The sequence below is a fragment of the Brassica napus genome, chromosome C9, assembly GCF_020379485.1.
Source record: "Brassica napus cultivar Da-Ae chromosome C9, Da-Ae, whole genome shotgun sequence".
NCBI classification, from domain to species: domain Eukaryota; kingdom Viridiplantae; phylum Streptophyta; class Magnoliopsida; order Brassicales; family Brassicaceae; genus Brassica; species Brassica napus.
The window spans coordinates 59,920,258-59,933,675 of NC_063452.1; the positions used below are offsets into that span (position 1 = coordinate 59,920,258).

General features: G+C 37.9%; 2 protein-coding genes across 2 annotated transcripts; both read right to left on the reverse strand.

Annotated features, from left to right (window-relative positions):
- Nucleotides 1–415: 415 nt before the first annotated feature.
- Nucleotides 416–10,944, reverse strand: LOC106424510 (transcription factor MYB3R-4-like). The gene is given in 15 exon segments (XM_022709182.2): nucleotides 416–1,005; nucleotides 1,075–1,679; nucleotides 1,855–1,943; nucleotides 2,025–6,806; nucleotides 6,809–6,854; nucleotides 6,954–7,136; nucleotides 7,212–7,326; nucleotides 7,419–7,678; nucleotides 7,945–9,355; nucleotides 9,467–9,595; nucleotides 9,680–9,783; nucleotides 9,916–10,010; nucleotides 10,093–10,150; nucleotides 10,370–10,424; nucleotides 10,554–10,944. Coding segments are annotated over 12 exon segments (2,574 nt in total). The 5' UTR covers nucleotides 10,631–10,944; the 3' UTR covers nucleotides 416–1,005; nucleotides 1,075–1,679; nucleotides 1,855–1,943; nucleotides 2,025–6,765.
- Nucleotides 10,945–11,402: 458 nt separating this feature from the next.
- On the reverse strand, nucleotides 11,403–13,257 carry LOC106424601 (coiled-coil domain-containing protein 25). The gene is made up of 6 exons (XM_013865359.3): nucleotides 13,005–13,257; nucleotides 12,675–12,802; nucleotides 12,400–12,503; nucleotides 12,216–12,303; nucleotides 11,976–12,037; nucleotides 11,403–11,877 (listed from the first exon to the last, which is right to left on the reverse strand). The coding sequence occupies exons 1-6, from the start codon at nucleotides 13,115–13,117 to the stop codon at nucleotides 11,725–11,727; spliced, it is 648 nt and encodes a 215-aa protein (XP_013720813.1). The 5' UTR covers nucleotides 13,118–13,257; the 3' UTR covers nucleotides 11,403–11,724.
- Between the last annotated feature and the right edge of the window lie 161 nt (nucleotides 13,258–13,418).

Here is a 13,418-nt window from a genome sequence, read left to right on the forward strand (position 1 = left end):
GGTTAAGTAGTAGTAGTATGGAGTACAGAGGGATCAACATTATGCCAAGCTTCCCAAGTATCATCGTCCCTGTAAAGAGAGCATGAAATCAAATACATTAACAACTTAAGACAATTTTACCATTATCTATGCAATCTTCCTTTTATCAGAAAATTACATTTTTTACGCATAACTCAAACTTATACCGTGAACATGCAAAACGCCTAGATGGTTTAAAGCTCCTTCTGCGCCAGACTTAGGTGAAAAAAAATCCAAACGAAATTGGTCTAGTGTTATTTATCATCAGCAATATATATGTGTTCATACTTAATGAACTCTCAGTAACAAAAGAGAGAGAGAAGGGAACAATTAAAAAAAGCATAGTTCAGGTTATTTTATGAATCTTTAAACCAAAAACTCAAAACAGTAAAAGGTATAAAGTAAAAAAAAAAATCTTATAGTTCTACTAAAATCTGGATCATAAGTAGATACAAACTCTAGTGAAGTACATCTAACCTTGTTACAATATGCAACCTCTAGGGACAGACTTATTATTTTCATTCCAGTACATGGAAACAATGCCTCCTCAGCAAGTTCACCAACAGTATTCCGGTTCCTTGGTCCAGAAACATAGACTGGATATAAAGATTCTAAAGGTTCATGTTTAAGTTTACATGAAAACTCTAAAACACTGCAGAGAACGATGGTACCTCATATAGCCCACTCTTAACAGGTATATCCTCCTCTACTTCATAGAGAGTAGAAGAAAAAGAAGCTTCTGAAGGAGTTTCAGTTGACTGCTTATTCTATTTATTTTTAGTAACCACTTGTGGTATAGAGCCTTTGCTGCATTCTGCATACTTGTTCTTGAGATGTTGCTGGTCTTGTTGTTGTATTGGAAGTTTGGTGAAAGACACAATGTCGTAGCGAGAAAAAGAGAGGGCAAGGGTATGACCCTAGTGTGGCTTGTGATGTCTTTGACGATGTTATGCTTATGGTGCTTAGGTCAGAGCTTGTGACCACATCCTGTTATGTCACACACACAATCAATTCAGTGTTCTAGTTTAGTTCGGTAGTGAAGAATTGATACATTACCAGAAGCTACGGTGCATTTTTTTCCAAATAGACAGAGAAAGGGTCACGGCATGGAGTTAGACAATCATTTCCTCGCCAGCCCCATACTCTGAAATCCACAAATGAACAAAAAATGTCATATCTTAGAGTTTCTTTGATCATAGTAGCCTAGTAGGTAAAATGTTTCTTAACAAAGCAATCTTCATAATGCTCATTATAGGAAGACAGATGAAATGATAAGGGATTTTTAATGGATGGCCTTGTGACTGAACCGTGGTTGGGTTCAAGATTTCCTCGAGCCAGTTCCGGTGCCATGAGCCAGCAACTATCAATGGTGTCCATCTTTAACCAATTAAACCAAACGAATGTTGTACTTTCCAAGCTTTTTTATTGGGTTTTGCAAGCAAAGAAATAGAGAGAAAATCTAACATGTTAGAGTTTACGGCAGCCAAAGAGACATCCTAAACAATGATTTTCAGAAAGACTATGTAGTCAAGCAAAGGATATACATACATATACCCGGAAGACAGTGATATTAACTTTCTCAGAGGATGCAGCACCTTTGTTTCCTGAGCTGAAGTTATGATCTTACGCAGCGTTGCTCCAACATACGATCCTCCTCCCTCCTGACATTTGAAAGATCTTAAAAAAATCATTTTATTATATGGGGAAGAAAAATATTAAAACGGATAAAGCAGACAGCTAACAGCTAAAAAAATATGCATGATAGGCGACAACTTTTATAAAATTGTCCAGCATGAGAAATTGAAGAAGCAAAAGTAACATGAGAAAGAATCTCACCTTGGATATTAGATGCTCTCATGATAATCCAATTAGTTACAAACTTACTTTCAAAGCATCATACCCTCTGTGTACCATATGTATTGAACCTGCATTTTAAATAGATACTCATTTATCAATAAAAGATGGAAGAGAGTACCTTAACATAGTTAGAATCTGGATTAGATTACCAAGAAGTTATACGGTCTCAAGCTATAAGCATTCCCTGATATAATGAAGGAATCTGAGCCCGATTACTTGTGTGAAGATAGCGTCAGAGCTAAGAGGACTTTACATCGCCGCCTCCGCCGGATTCCCTAGTTTCGGTATCTCCGCCAGCTAATTTCGTTGTTCCCTGAGCCTCCTCCTCAACAGCGGAAGCAACCGGATCCATCGCATCTTCGGCCGCCGTAGCTCCAACATCGTCGGTGATGGAAACGGAATCAGAAAGAAGTCCGTTGGAAGAATCTGATCTCGATTTACGACGAGGAAGCATATCGAGATCCGCAACGCCATTATCCGTCGGCGGCACAGCGACGCCTCCAGAATCCAAAACCGCCATTTTTATTCAAAGGGCGTTTTTAGGTAAAAGAGACACAGAAAGCGAAAAGCATGCAGAGGAAAACGGTTAAAAATGATTACAGTAGAGAGAATCATAATCTAATGGAAAGACAACAAAAAAGGTGATTTTTTTGAAAAAAGGATTGAAAAATAGAAAATTGCTTATAAATCGGTTTATCGTGTGTCTCTTTCCTGCAAAGAGAATCAAACCTGTTTTTTAGAAGGGGAGAAAAAAAAGATTCACAACAATGGTGACAGATATAGCGGTGGGAGTATTTCTCTTATTTATAGGATTTTTTCCCTGACAAACATAATTTATCTATTTTGTTTTTCGTTCTACTTTTTGCTTAAAGAATCCATTAAAATTGTATTGAAGAACACCATTGATTGAGAGTAGATGAGGCTCTGTAACGGAGTTTTGATGAAGAGGAAACAGAGAAGATGAAGTCGATGAGTGAGTCATAGGGTTTCTTTGTTGACTCGGCCGCAGATGACATGGCAGTAGAGACGAATTTGATTGGTTAATTTTTTGATCTGACGTGGCATAGCTAAGAAGACTTCTTATTCTCCTTTTAATAGAGTTAGATATATCTTATATATTTACAAACTAGTGTTTGATTTTTATTCATAACTCGTAATTATCCAAAATCGTTCTCCATGCATGTAAAATGATAACAACAAACCCAACCATGAATTGGGACGAGAGAGTTAATATCCGACCTGGAATCGACCTGTTTGCTCAGTCTGGGGTGACTAGAAAGAAGGAATCTTTAGGTTTTGAATAACCGGCCTAAGGAACAAACGAAAAAACAACTAACTACAACAACTTAGCCGGATAATAGAAATTATGATTAAAAATTGTCGTAGAGACTACAATATATGACTGAATGTAAACTTTATTTGCAAGACAATTGTTTTTTATAAAAAAATTGTTTTGTCGTTTAAATTATATGTGATATATATATAATCACTAAACAGTAACATGTTATGAATTAAATTACCCTTGTAACGTTATGCACAGCATCGATACATACTTGAGTTCGAATTATATTGGTCGATACAATTTAAAATGCAAGGCGCATTGACCTAAAATAAATGACTAAGTTCGGACTTCGAACAAAAAATACAAAGCAAAACAGGCGAATCAGAAAACTATCCAAACTTCTGTTTTGGTCTTTCTACTCTTTCTTAGTAACATTTCAGGGAAAAAAATGAGGAGACAATATTAAGTCGAACACCTACTATCATTGGTAAATTAAACTACAGGAAAACAAATTTGTCTCACATAAGTTTTCTAGTATTACAACTTAAAACCAATTGGCAATTATTGAATTGACACAAATCTCTTATATATTACTCAAGTGATTTTCAAATTTCCGATGTGGGATCTTCTCTCCAATATCCTCCTTCAAGATAATGGTGCGTATAATCATTAATCTCGCAAAATTCATCGTACCTCCTCCGAAATTATGTTTTATTTTCTAGCAATTTTGGCGGAATTGAACCTTCTATGGGCCATCAGCTAATGGGATGATCGGACCACTGTCCGGGCCAGATTAATGGGTCAGGGTATTGGGCCCGCTCTGATACCATGATGAGTTTTATGGGTTTCCAACTTAAAATCAATTGGCAATTAGTGGATTGGCTCAAATCCCTTATATATTACTTAAGTTCATTTCATATTTCGATGTGGAATCTTCTCTCCAATATAATCCTACGACATATCTGATTAGATTTTTGAGCGAAATGTTTTTATAGAATTGTTTTGAATTTGATGGACTTAATTAGAGAGTCATATAATGTAATTTAAGGTGAGTGTAACCCAAACACACATTGTTTCAGTATTAATAATTTTGTGGCTTCTCATACACAAACGCAAAGATACCCTTCGTAATGTAGGAACGGTCGTATATATGTTATGATTGACATTTTATCTAAATAAATAACTATGATTGACTTCAAAAAATCAATACATAAGAATTTAAGTACTACTTAAACAGTAACATTAAGTCAAATATATATTTTGACTATTTTTAGTCTTAAAATTTAAAAGTCATATGAAATAATTGCAAATATGTTAAAATATGTAAAATCATTAGAAAAACAAGTCAAAACAGACAAATATGTTAATAAACGTAGAATTGATGGAAATTCCAACTAGATAACGCAGTAATTAGAAAAAAAAAATTCTCGATTCATTACAACATCAAAAGAAGTAATAAATCTGGGATAAATCAGAAAAAAAAAAGATTAATATTTTTGTTTAATAGAAAGATTAGTTTTTAATTTTTTTAACGCTGGATAATTATGTTATTACAATTATGATAAAGATTAATTTTTGATTAATACAAAGATTATTTTTGATTAATAGTTAGCACGTTAAATAGTTTTAAACCCCATCAACAGCCTACATGACAGTTACAGTAGTCACTCTTGTTCTTACTTTTTTCAGATTACCTGTCAGGAAGTCCCAGACAAGAAGCATATATTAAGTATGTGCTTTTAACTTTGAAAACACACACATATATATATATATATATATATATATATTATTTTTTTAGGGATGAATTATTTTCAAAAGTATGCATGTCTAAAAAGCCTATGAGAAAGAGAGAAACATAATATAGAAACAAAAGAAGAGTTTTTATCCTTTTCTCTCAAAAGTTTCAGAAGGTGTTCTTCGTGTTTTGCTCCGGCGTTGGTCTCTCCAACGTCGGAAGCTACCTTTTCTCTTAGATCTAGTTTTATCATTGCTTCCTGGTTCTAACAAGATCCATCTTCGATATGTTCTGGGATTCTGGGTGTTTCACCGCCGGTAAGTGTCGGGTTCTGCTCCGTGGAGAACTAGCTTCGCCGGTGGGTTGAGCTTTCTGGTGTTCCGACGAGTTGGTGTGAGCTTGGTAGAGCAAGGGAGTCAGCTTTTGGGTAGTGTCACCGACAGATCTGGTTTTCTCCTTCAAACTTTTGCGGTGCTCTCCATGTTTCGGCGATGCGCGAGGTTCATGGCGGATTTGTCCAGTTTTCTTGTCATCGTTTCTTATTCAAAGTTGGGTCTTTGTGGTGGAGTTGAGCTGAATCTCGCTCGTTCCACTCCGGTTGGGGGTCTTGTCCTTGCGGCGGTTGTTTCAGTCTCGTATTTTGCATCTCCAGCTATGGTATTTTGTGTTTTGATTGCTCTTGTACCTTTAGGTGCGTGAGTCTTGAACGTTCTGGGCCATGGGTGTAAGCGTCTTGATGGTTGTGACTTAGCAGTATTTGTTCTAGGGGTTATGTGTCATTTGGTTGCTTGTCATTTGGTTCTTCTCCCATGAGTGTTGGAGAGGTTCGGTTGGTAAGGCTTCATCTTCTTGGTGGTTGGGTGAGCTTCTTTCTTTGATCGTAGAGCGTTTATGTATCCAAGGCGTGTGGACCGAGCAGCGGTTCCCCTTGTCGAGTTTTGAAGTCCCCGAGTTTTGGTCTTATCGTTTGGGAGCAGCAATAAAGTGTGGTTTGGGTGCAGAAGTGGAGGGTACTGGGTGGCGGGCTATAGGCAGTTGCGGTATTTCCTGACCATTGATATTTACTCTGTTTTAAAAAATGCTAAGTGTTCTGATGTGGCTCTTGCGTGGATGTTAACGTGCTTTTGGTGCTAGTGTTGATTTGTTTTTTATGTTTTATGTTTGTTCTAAGTCAACCCAATGTGGGTTTTAGTCGTCCAGTGTGGGTTCTAGTTGCCGCTTCTTATGGTCTTTTAGTTTTGGGGCTATTTTTTTTTGTCGCCAGCTTGTGTATGAATATGAATGAATTTCAATTTGGGAAAGAAAAAAAAGAGCCTGATGAGGTTTCGGGGATATACACATTTTTTTTAAGAATTTTAATAAGAAAAAATATTTTTTCGTAAATTGGGGTCTAATTCTATATAAATTTTTACAATTAATGTTTCGCGCTATTGGTCATTGTGTTTTATTGGTGACAAGTTCGACACTCCTAGATTTTTTTATATATTTTCTTACTAATTTAATAAATTAATGGGCCAAAAATATTTGTTAGCTGGGGGCCTTATCAAAGTCAAGCACCATTCTGTTACCAGTCACACAAATTGAGATATAAGCCTGCAAGTAGAATACAATTCATGGAAGAGTGTGCAACATAAAGTTGGTATTTACTCCCAGATGCACTGTCTAAGTTCCTTTTCCAAGTGTATATACTATATTGAACACAGAGTGTACGTAAATTCATTCAAGTTGATTCACTAGAAAGAAAAAAGAAGAAGAGAATTAGATCCAAGCAGGGACAAGCTCTGTTTATAGAAGATACCATACATTGTTTATACATGTTCATGTATGTGCATTGAATATTATGTATTGAGGAGGAGGTTCTAGCCTTTTTTACCTACATCCCCTTCAAGAGGTAGGATGAGACTTCTTCTGTTACTTGGTGGGAGACTCGCAATCGTTGAAGTCCAGCACTCGACCCTCCGCCTATCAATATGCAAAACGTACAAAACCCAAAGTCAAGTTTCTAGAACCATAGAATCATAGTCTCAAAATCTTCAACTTAGAGAGTGAATGAATTGGTACCATTAGAGGATCATTATTCTCTTTATCCAAGTCCTTCATCTTCTTTGCATCATCAGTACTTGGGGAAAGTGAAATTTCCATTGCATTGAATGCTGCGAATGCACTTGTATGCTCGTGTCTCTGTGTAAACATTCCTATGCTCTCGTAGCTTCTCTCCCCTGGACTGAAAATGTAGCCCATGTCCTGGAGAAACAAGCACAAAATGCCTTAGAAAGTTATGTCTAAATATACAGGCTAAAAGAATTTGACATTGCATACCTCGATAGTTATGTCTGTGTCAAACCTTGGGCTGGGCAAGAGAGAGTTGACGTAAAACGGAGATTTCCAGGCTGAGGGAGATTCAAGACCTCTCCTGAATGGAGTTCCACAGAATCTGTAAATGAAGGAGAAGCAAACTCATTGTAGCAAGAATATAAAAACAAAAAAATATATATATAGTTAAGGTTGGGGGGAATAGAGATGTACATGCTGAAATTCTCATTGTTTGTCTCGTTGTTAGCAAGATGACTCTCGGTGTTTCTGGCTCGAGAAGGCGAATTAATGACCAAACAAAGACTCGAAGGAGAATGTTGTTCTTTGTTAGAAGTAGCCATGAGGGTTCTCTGCAAGTGATTTCTTGGGGTTGAGACTTGTGTCTTCTCTGCTTTGGTTACTGATTGACCAGGAGGAGACAGAACTTGCTTGTTGGTATTGCTCTCAGAAAGAACACCGGAGAAACTTTGAGCCTGCACAAGATTTTATCCGTTCACTGTTAAGTAACAATGCATACAAAACAAATGATGATTCATATGACATATAAGTTAAAGTGAGAAAGCCTCCCAACTATGTTATGTACTGTTAGATGACCATGACATGTAACATATCAGATTCACAACTAAGCTAACTACTAAGTTTCAAATATGTTCTGCTTAAAATCTGGAGCATATCAAGACTGTAATAAAACAGCTAACTCAACAGATGTTCAAATGCTTAAAGGAAAGACAAGACTTACATGTTGAACATTTGCCTCCAAGCAAGTTTGCTGTGGTTGTACAAGTGATTTACTGACATCCATGGTTTCTTCTGGCATTCCAGAGATAGATTCTTGATTCTCACTCTCATCAAACATAACATCCAGGCGTGAAAAATCTTTTGCCAGACTAGCTGCTATATCAGTTTCAAGCTTCTTATCACTCCTCTTCTCAGATAGAGGTGTCAGCAGATCACGCGTGCGTTTCCTCAGGATTGACTTTGCACCAACCAACGTCTTTTTCCCAGTGGGAGACTCCCACAGCCTAAGCGGGCTCATGCACGCCATGCTGGACATCAGCAGCTTGCGTATGCCAAGAGGGCTATAATCGTGGACCGGATCGTTGAAAGCAGGTAGGTCCAGGCTTGGAAAACATAGACTTGATGATGATGCTCCCATATCCTCATGATGCTGCTCGCTTGACATGTTTGTTTCATGCTTAGGAAGAGAGTGTGGCTTAGCTTCTGCCAGAGAAGCAAAATCGTTCACTGGAACCAGCTTTTTGGAATCATTTAAATGATAATCTTCGGTGGAGTTGTTAGGCCCTTCATCAACACAAGTAGAGGTTGAAGGATCATTGATGCATATGAAGCTACCATTTTCATTAGTCTCAAAAGAATGACATATCAATCCGGATGACTTCTTGGAATACTTATCGGGTGTTATGATTAAGGGAGCCGGCCGAAGAGTTTCTTTGCCTGAGGCGGGTGTTGCAATGGACATTGAAGAAGAGCTCTTCATAGGAGATTTTGTAGCTTCTGAAACCTGGCTGTCTGAAGCTGATGCACACAAAACCTCGTGTGGCTCTTGGGTTGAAGATCTAGAAACACTGACCCCTTCGCTCTCTTGATCAAGGAAAAGAACTCTGCAACATTCCGTTTCAGATGTGTTGGTGTACGCAGCTACATCTATATTTGACTTGGAGTTCGGAGCCCCTAGAGAGGCTTCCTTCCTCTCCTTGGTGTATGTCATTGGTAACCCTGACATGTTCTGACTCATCTCCAGTGAAATATCCGACAGATCCTGAAAGTCAAATTGGTAATCCTGGCTCGTAGAAGCCGAGACGTTATGATCAGGAAACTGTGAACAGTCCTCCATGTCATAAGAGGCTTCTGAGATGGAGACTGAGATATCTTCCAACTCTGGATAATAATACTGAGAGTTTTCACACGGGTGAAAATGTTGCCCCATGTTCATTATACCATGTTCTATTTCTTGCTCTGCCTGTCCACTCACGCAGCCACTACCATCCATAGTACTCTGCATAAAAGAGTTTCTATCGTAAGGAGCTAGAGGCATGGCTTGGTACTGATCCAGAAGCCCAGAGGACATATAGGAATCGAGTTTCTTCTTGACTGAGCTGTGCCAATGGTTTTTAATTCCATTATCAGACCTGTTGATAACATAAGCAACGATAACTATGTATGTTGCTAAGAACAACCAAAAGGAATAGCAATAAGATGTATTTTTAATTCCAGTTCCAGATGAGAGTAAGTAGTAGTACCTTCCAGGCAAGAACTTTGTCAACTCTGCCCATCTATTACCATAGATTTGATGAGCACGAATGAGAAGCAGCTCTTCTTCTTGAGTCCAAGCTTCCTTGTTTATGGCAGGGTTGAGGTGATTGTGCCACCTGTATCATCAATTAGGATATTTTTTTCTAAAAGTTTCAAGTGCTAAGTAAGACACTGTTGTTGGTAAAAGTCTATAAGCATACCTTTCTCTACACTGCTTTCCAATACGGCCAGGCAAAAATCGAGCAATGGTGGACCACTTCTTGGGCCCATATTTTTGGATTAACTGAACTATCATTTCATCTTCCTACATTCCATTTCAAATGAGAGCAGTGAGCAGTCAGTCATAGGGGAGATTTGGACATTACAAAAGCCAAGAGAGTCAAGTATGGAAAGATGCATATAATAAAAGCAGTGGAAGAAAAGCGATGTCACACACCTCCTTGGTCCAAGGACCTTTAACAAGTTCAGGATTAAGGACCTTCTGCCACCTGTGGAGGCACTGGACATCAGTTCGATCCTTGAAAAATTCAGCTGGGAGTTAAGAAAAGACGATCAGACATTGAAATAGAGAAGAAGGCTAGCAAAAGTATGTCAAGAGTAGTGGAAATTTTACCAATCTTCTTCCAGTTTTTCCCTTTAAAACTATGGACAGCTTTTGTCAAAATCTCATCCTGCAAAATAAACATGGTTGGTCAACTAAAAAAATGAGATATGGAGACGGAAGACTGAAGAAATGCAAAAAAAATACAAATGTCACCACTTCTAGTGTATCTCTGATTTAGTGTATGATCTAAGCAAATGCACTTAAGCATAACGAAGAGCTCTATGATCAATGATATCATAACCATAGGATTGAACACCATTTAGAAAAAGAAACATAAATAGTTCACCTCCTCTGCAGTCCATTGACCTCGAGTAGAACGTCTAGCAGGGCCACTCGTCCTCCTGTAAAATCAACACAAGAGTGTCACGCAACTCAATTCTAAGTGACATGAATACAGTTTCTACAGCTTATTCCTAGTCTATTTTGTGACAAATTCATTAATAAAAGAAAAGAAGAGAGAAGCATAATACCCCTGACGCGATTTGGGGTTCCCTTCAGTAACCCTCTGAGGAGGGGTTGAGCTCGTTGTTGTACACTCACTTTCCATACCTGGGAAACCCTAACGGCTAACAGATACGACGATTAGTCAAACCAACAGCTCAAGTTGATCAGATCTCGTAAGAACAGTCAGTCCGCCACACCCAAAATAAAATGCAAATCTCAGATTGGGTACAACTACAAAACTTCACTGTCTGCTCATCGCACATTGAAAACAAATGTTTGAATTAAAAGGAGAGAAAATCTAAACGGTCGGCAGAGCTATTTCAAAAAGGGAGTTTGGAAGTTCGAATTTTCTTCGACTAACCCTACCACACACACACACTCAATTAAACTTCCAATTAAACATTTTTTTTTTCCTTCTTCCTATCAAATCTGGGTGATCTAAGTTAATCTAAGCCGTTCATTTTAAATATTATTGGCCATGTGTCTCCTATCTTTTTCAAAGTACTCAACGGGCATCTCATTATTTGTTTCTCTTCTTTGTTTCCCCCCCCCCCTACTTTTTCCTTTATTTCGAATTTTACCCCCGAGATTTAATTTAATACCCATTGATGATTTTCAGTACAGATTTGTTGGGACTACTGATCCGTTGATTTCCACGTTGGGGCCACCGTCTGTAATTATTTCAAATCATGTGACTAAATACGTGATAAAGTAGCTGATCTGATATAAAAAGATATTGGTTTGGATTTGTATATATATTGGATCTAGTCGGTTTAAATAATGGTAATTTGTTGATAATGTTTACAACAGTCAAAGCGACTTAAATATGAAAAGCAGGTGTTTATACCTATGTAAATTAATTTTGGGATCAAAAGAATAAAAAGTAAAAACTATTAGGGTGGTAAAATGATTTTCCACAAACACACAGCAGGTTAGGTAGAGTAAACCATGATCGCACCAGCTCGCTAGCTCACCTGTGTTACATATATCATTATGCTCTCTGTTTTTCTCACAACTCAAGATTCAATCCTCTGAAACATTTCAACTCTTATAAAAACTTTTTGAAACAAAAGGGCAATTCATCATCATTATAACTCTTAAGGCTAATAGAAGAACATGATAAACCTTCTCTGAAGGACAGCACCGGCAGAATGTTACTGACTTGGGTTTTTTTCTTCTCATTTCTTCAGGGCTCTTTTACATGAAATCATCTTCGAGTTCTTGAAGAGACTTGTTGCTTGAAGCAATGTCTTTGTTGGATGTCATTTTATCAGTTACCATTAATCCCTTGTAACTCCTCATGTCTGCTTGCCTCTCCTTCTCCAGCCTCTCTATATCTTCACGTTTCTTCTGCAATACCACATAAACAACGAGGATTTGAGTCAAATTTCTGATCAATTGACTTTCGACAGATTAAGAAGATGACAAGGACCAAAACAGAAACTGACCTTCTCCCTCAGGTGTTGTTTCCTCTCAGCTCTTTCAGCAGCATTCACTGCTTCCCTCTCAGCTTCATTATGAAACAAACCATACAATTTAATATATTTTAAAGTTACACAAGCTGAAAAAGCTATAGCCACATAAACGACACTTCATATGCAAGAAAGTTGAACGAACAAGAAGGATGTATGCATGATCCCTATCTACTGGAATTTACTTAAGAAAGAGCCCACAAATCGAAGACTTACCTCTCAGATCAGGGGTTTTCTCAACTTTTGTTTTGTTCAGCCTGTTAATTATGTCATTGACTCGCTTCTCCACTCGGATAGTCCGGACCTTACAGAAACACAAATATCATTCCTTTGCAACCATTCTTAAGCAGGTTTCTTGTATGCACAACAAAAAAAATTCGGGAGAGATGAAGAAGCTTACCATCTTTGAATTGTGGAAGCCAACTTGACCAACATCCATGGAGGCGGTCTTCTTCAAGTTGGACCAAGGAGTGTAAACAACATCGACGTTGTTCACCTTGTTGCCTGACACATAATCCCAGACACACACCAGTGGGTAAGAAAACAGTATATAGCCTATAAGTGCCCTCCTTCTAAACGAAGAGAAATGGGAACAACAAACTGATACTCCACGACTTATGGTTATGTAAATGTCAAGTTCACGACAAGTAGAAAAGGGTTTCAGATATTTAGTACCTTGAATGGAATTAGCTTTCACAAGCTGAGCACAGTCCTCGAGCACACCTTCACTAATGTCATCAAAGCCTTGGCCTTTATGCAGCCTCAAGTAAACGTGAGCTGACGACATCTTATCAACGTGAAACCTGCATCAGATACAAAGAAGAAAATTATCAGATTAAAATTTGAAAAATCACATTCTTACCCAATGATTCCATTTAAAAAAAAAAAAAAATCAATCTACAATAGATCATGACACATCTGACCATAAACAAGGGAATCAAGCTCGCAATTCGATCAAACCAACAAATTGACAATCGAAAAAAAATAAAGAATAATATCGCTTACCAGACGTCTTCGGGGAAGCCGTACTTGATGAGCTCCTCGTTCTCGAACTTATCGAGCCCCATGAAGATGGTGTAGTCCCCGGCATCTGGTCGTGCCTTGAAGTAGAACACCATCGCTTCGATTGAGAAACGAATAGAGATCGAAAATAGGGCAGGGTTTCCCCCTCTCTCACTTCCCTATCTCCCCTGCAAGATTCGACAATGAAAGAATCGTAACCACTCGAGATAATAATACAAAAACGCAAGAAACCTTCATTTTGTAACAGGGTCAACTGAATTTACAGAAGTAACCTTCATTTTGTAAGTATAACGAATGAGGCCCATAACTTTTTTATTTCATTTATTGAGTCATTTTCACAAGAGACTGGGATTACATTACAATGTCTCTGGATTCCATTCGAGATGACTTGTAACA

Coding starts and splice junctions, on each gene's coding strand:
- LOC106424601 (XM_013865359.3), bottom strand. CDS start 13,117: ATGGTGTTCTACTTCAAGGCACGACCAGATGCCGGGGACTACACCATC. Junction 12,803..13,004: donor GGCTTCCCCGAAGACGTCTG/GTAAGCGATATT, acceptor TATCTGATGCAG/GTTTCACGTTGATAAGATGT. Junction 12,504..12,674: donor GAAAGCTAATTCCATTCAAG/GTACTAAATATC, acceptor ATTATGTGTCAG/GCAACAAGGTGAACAACGTC.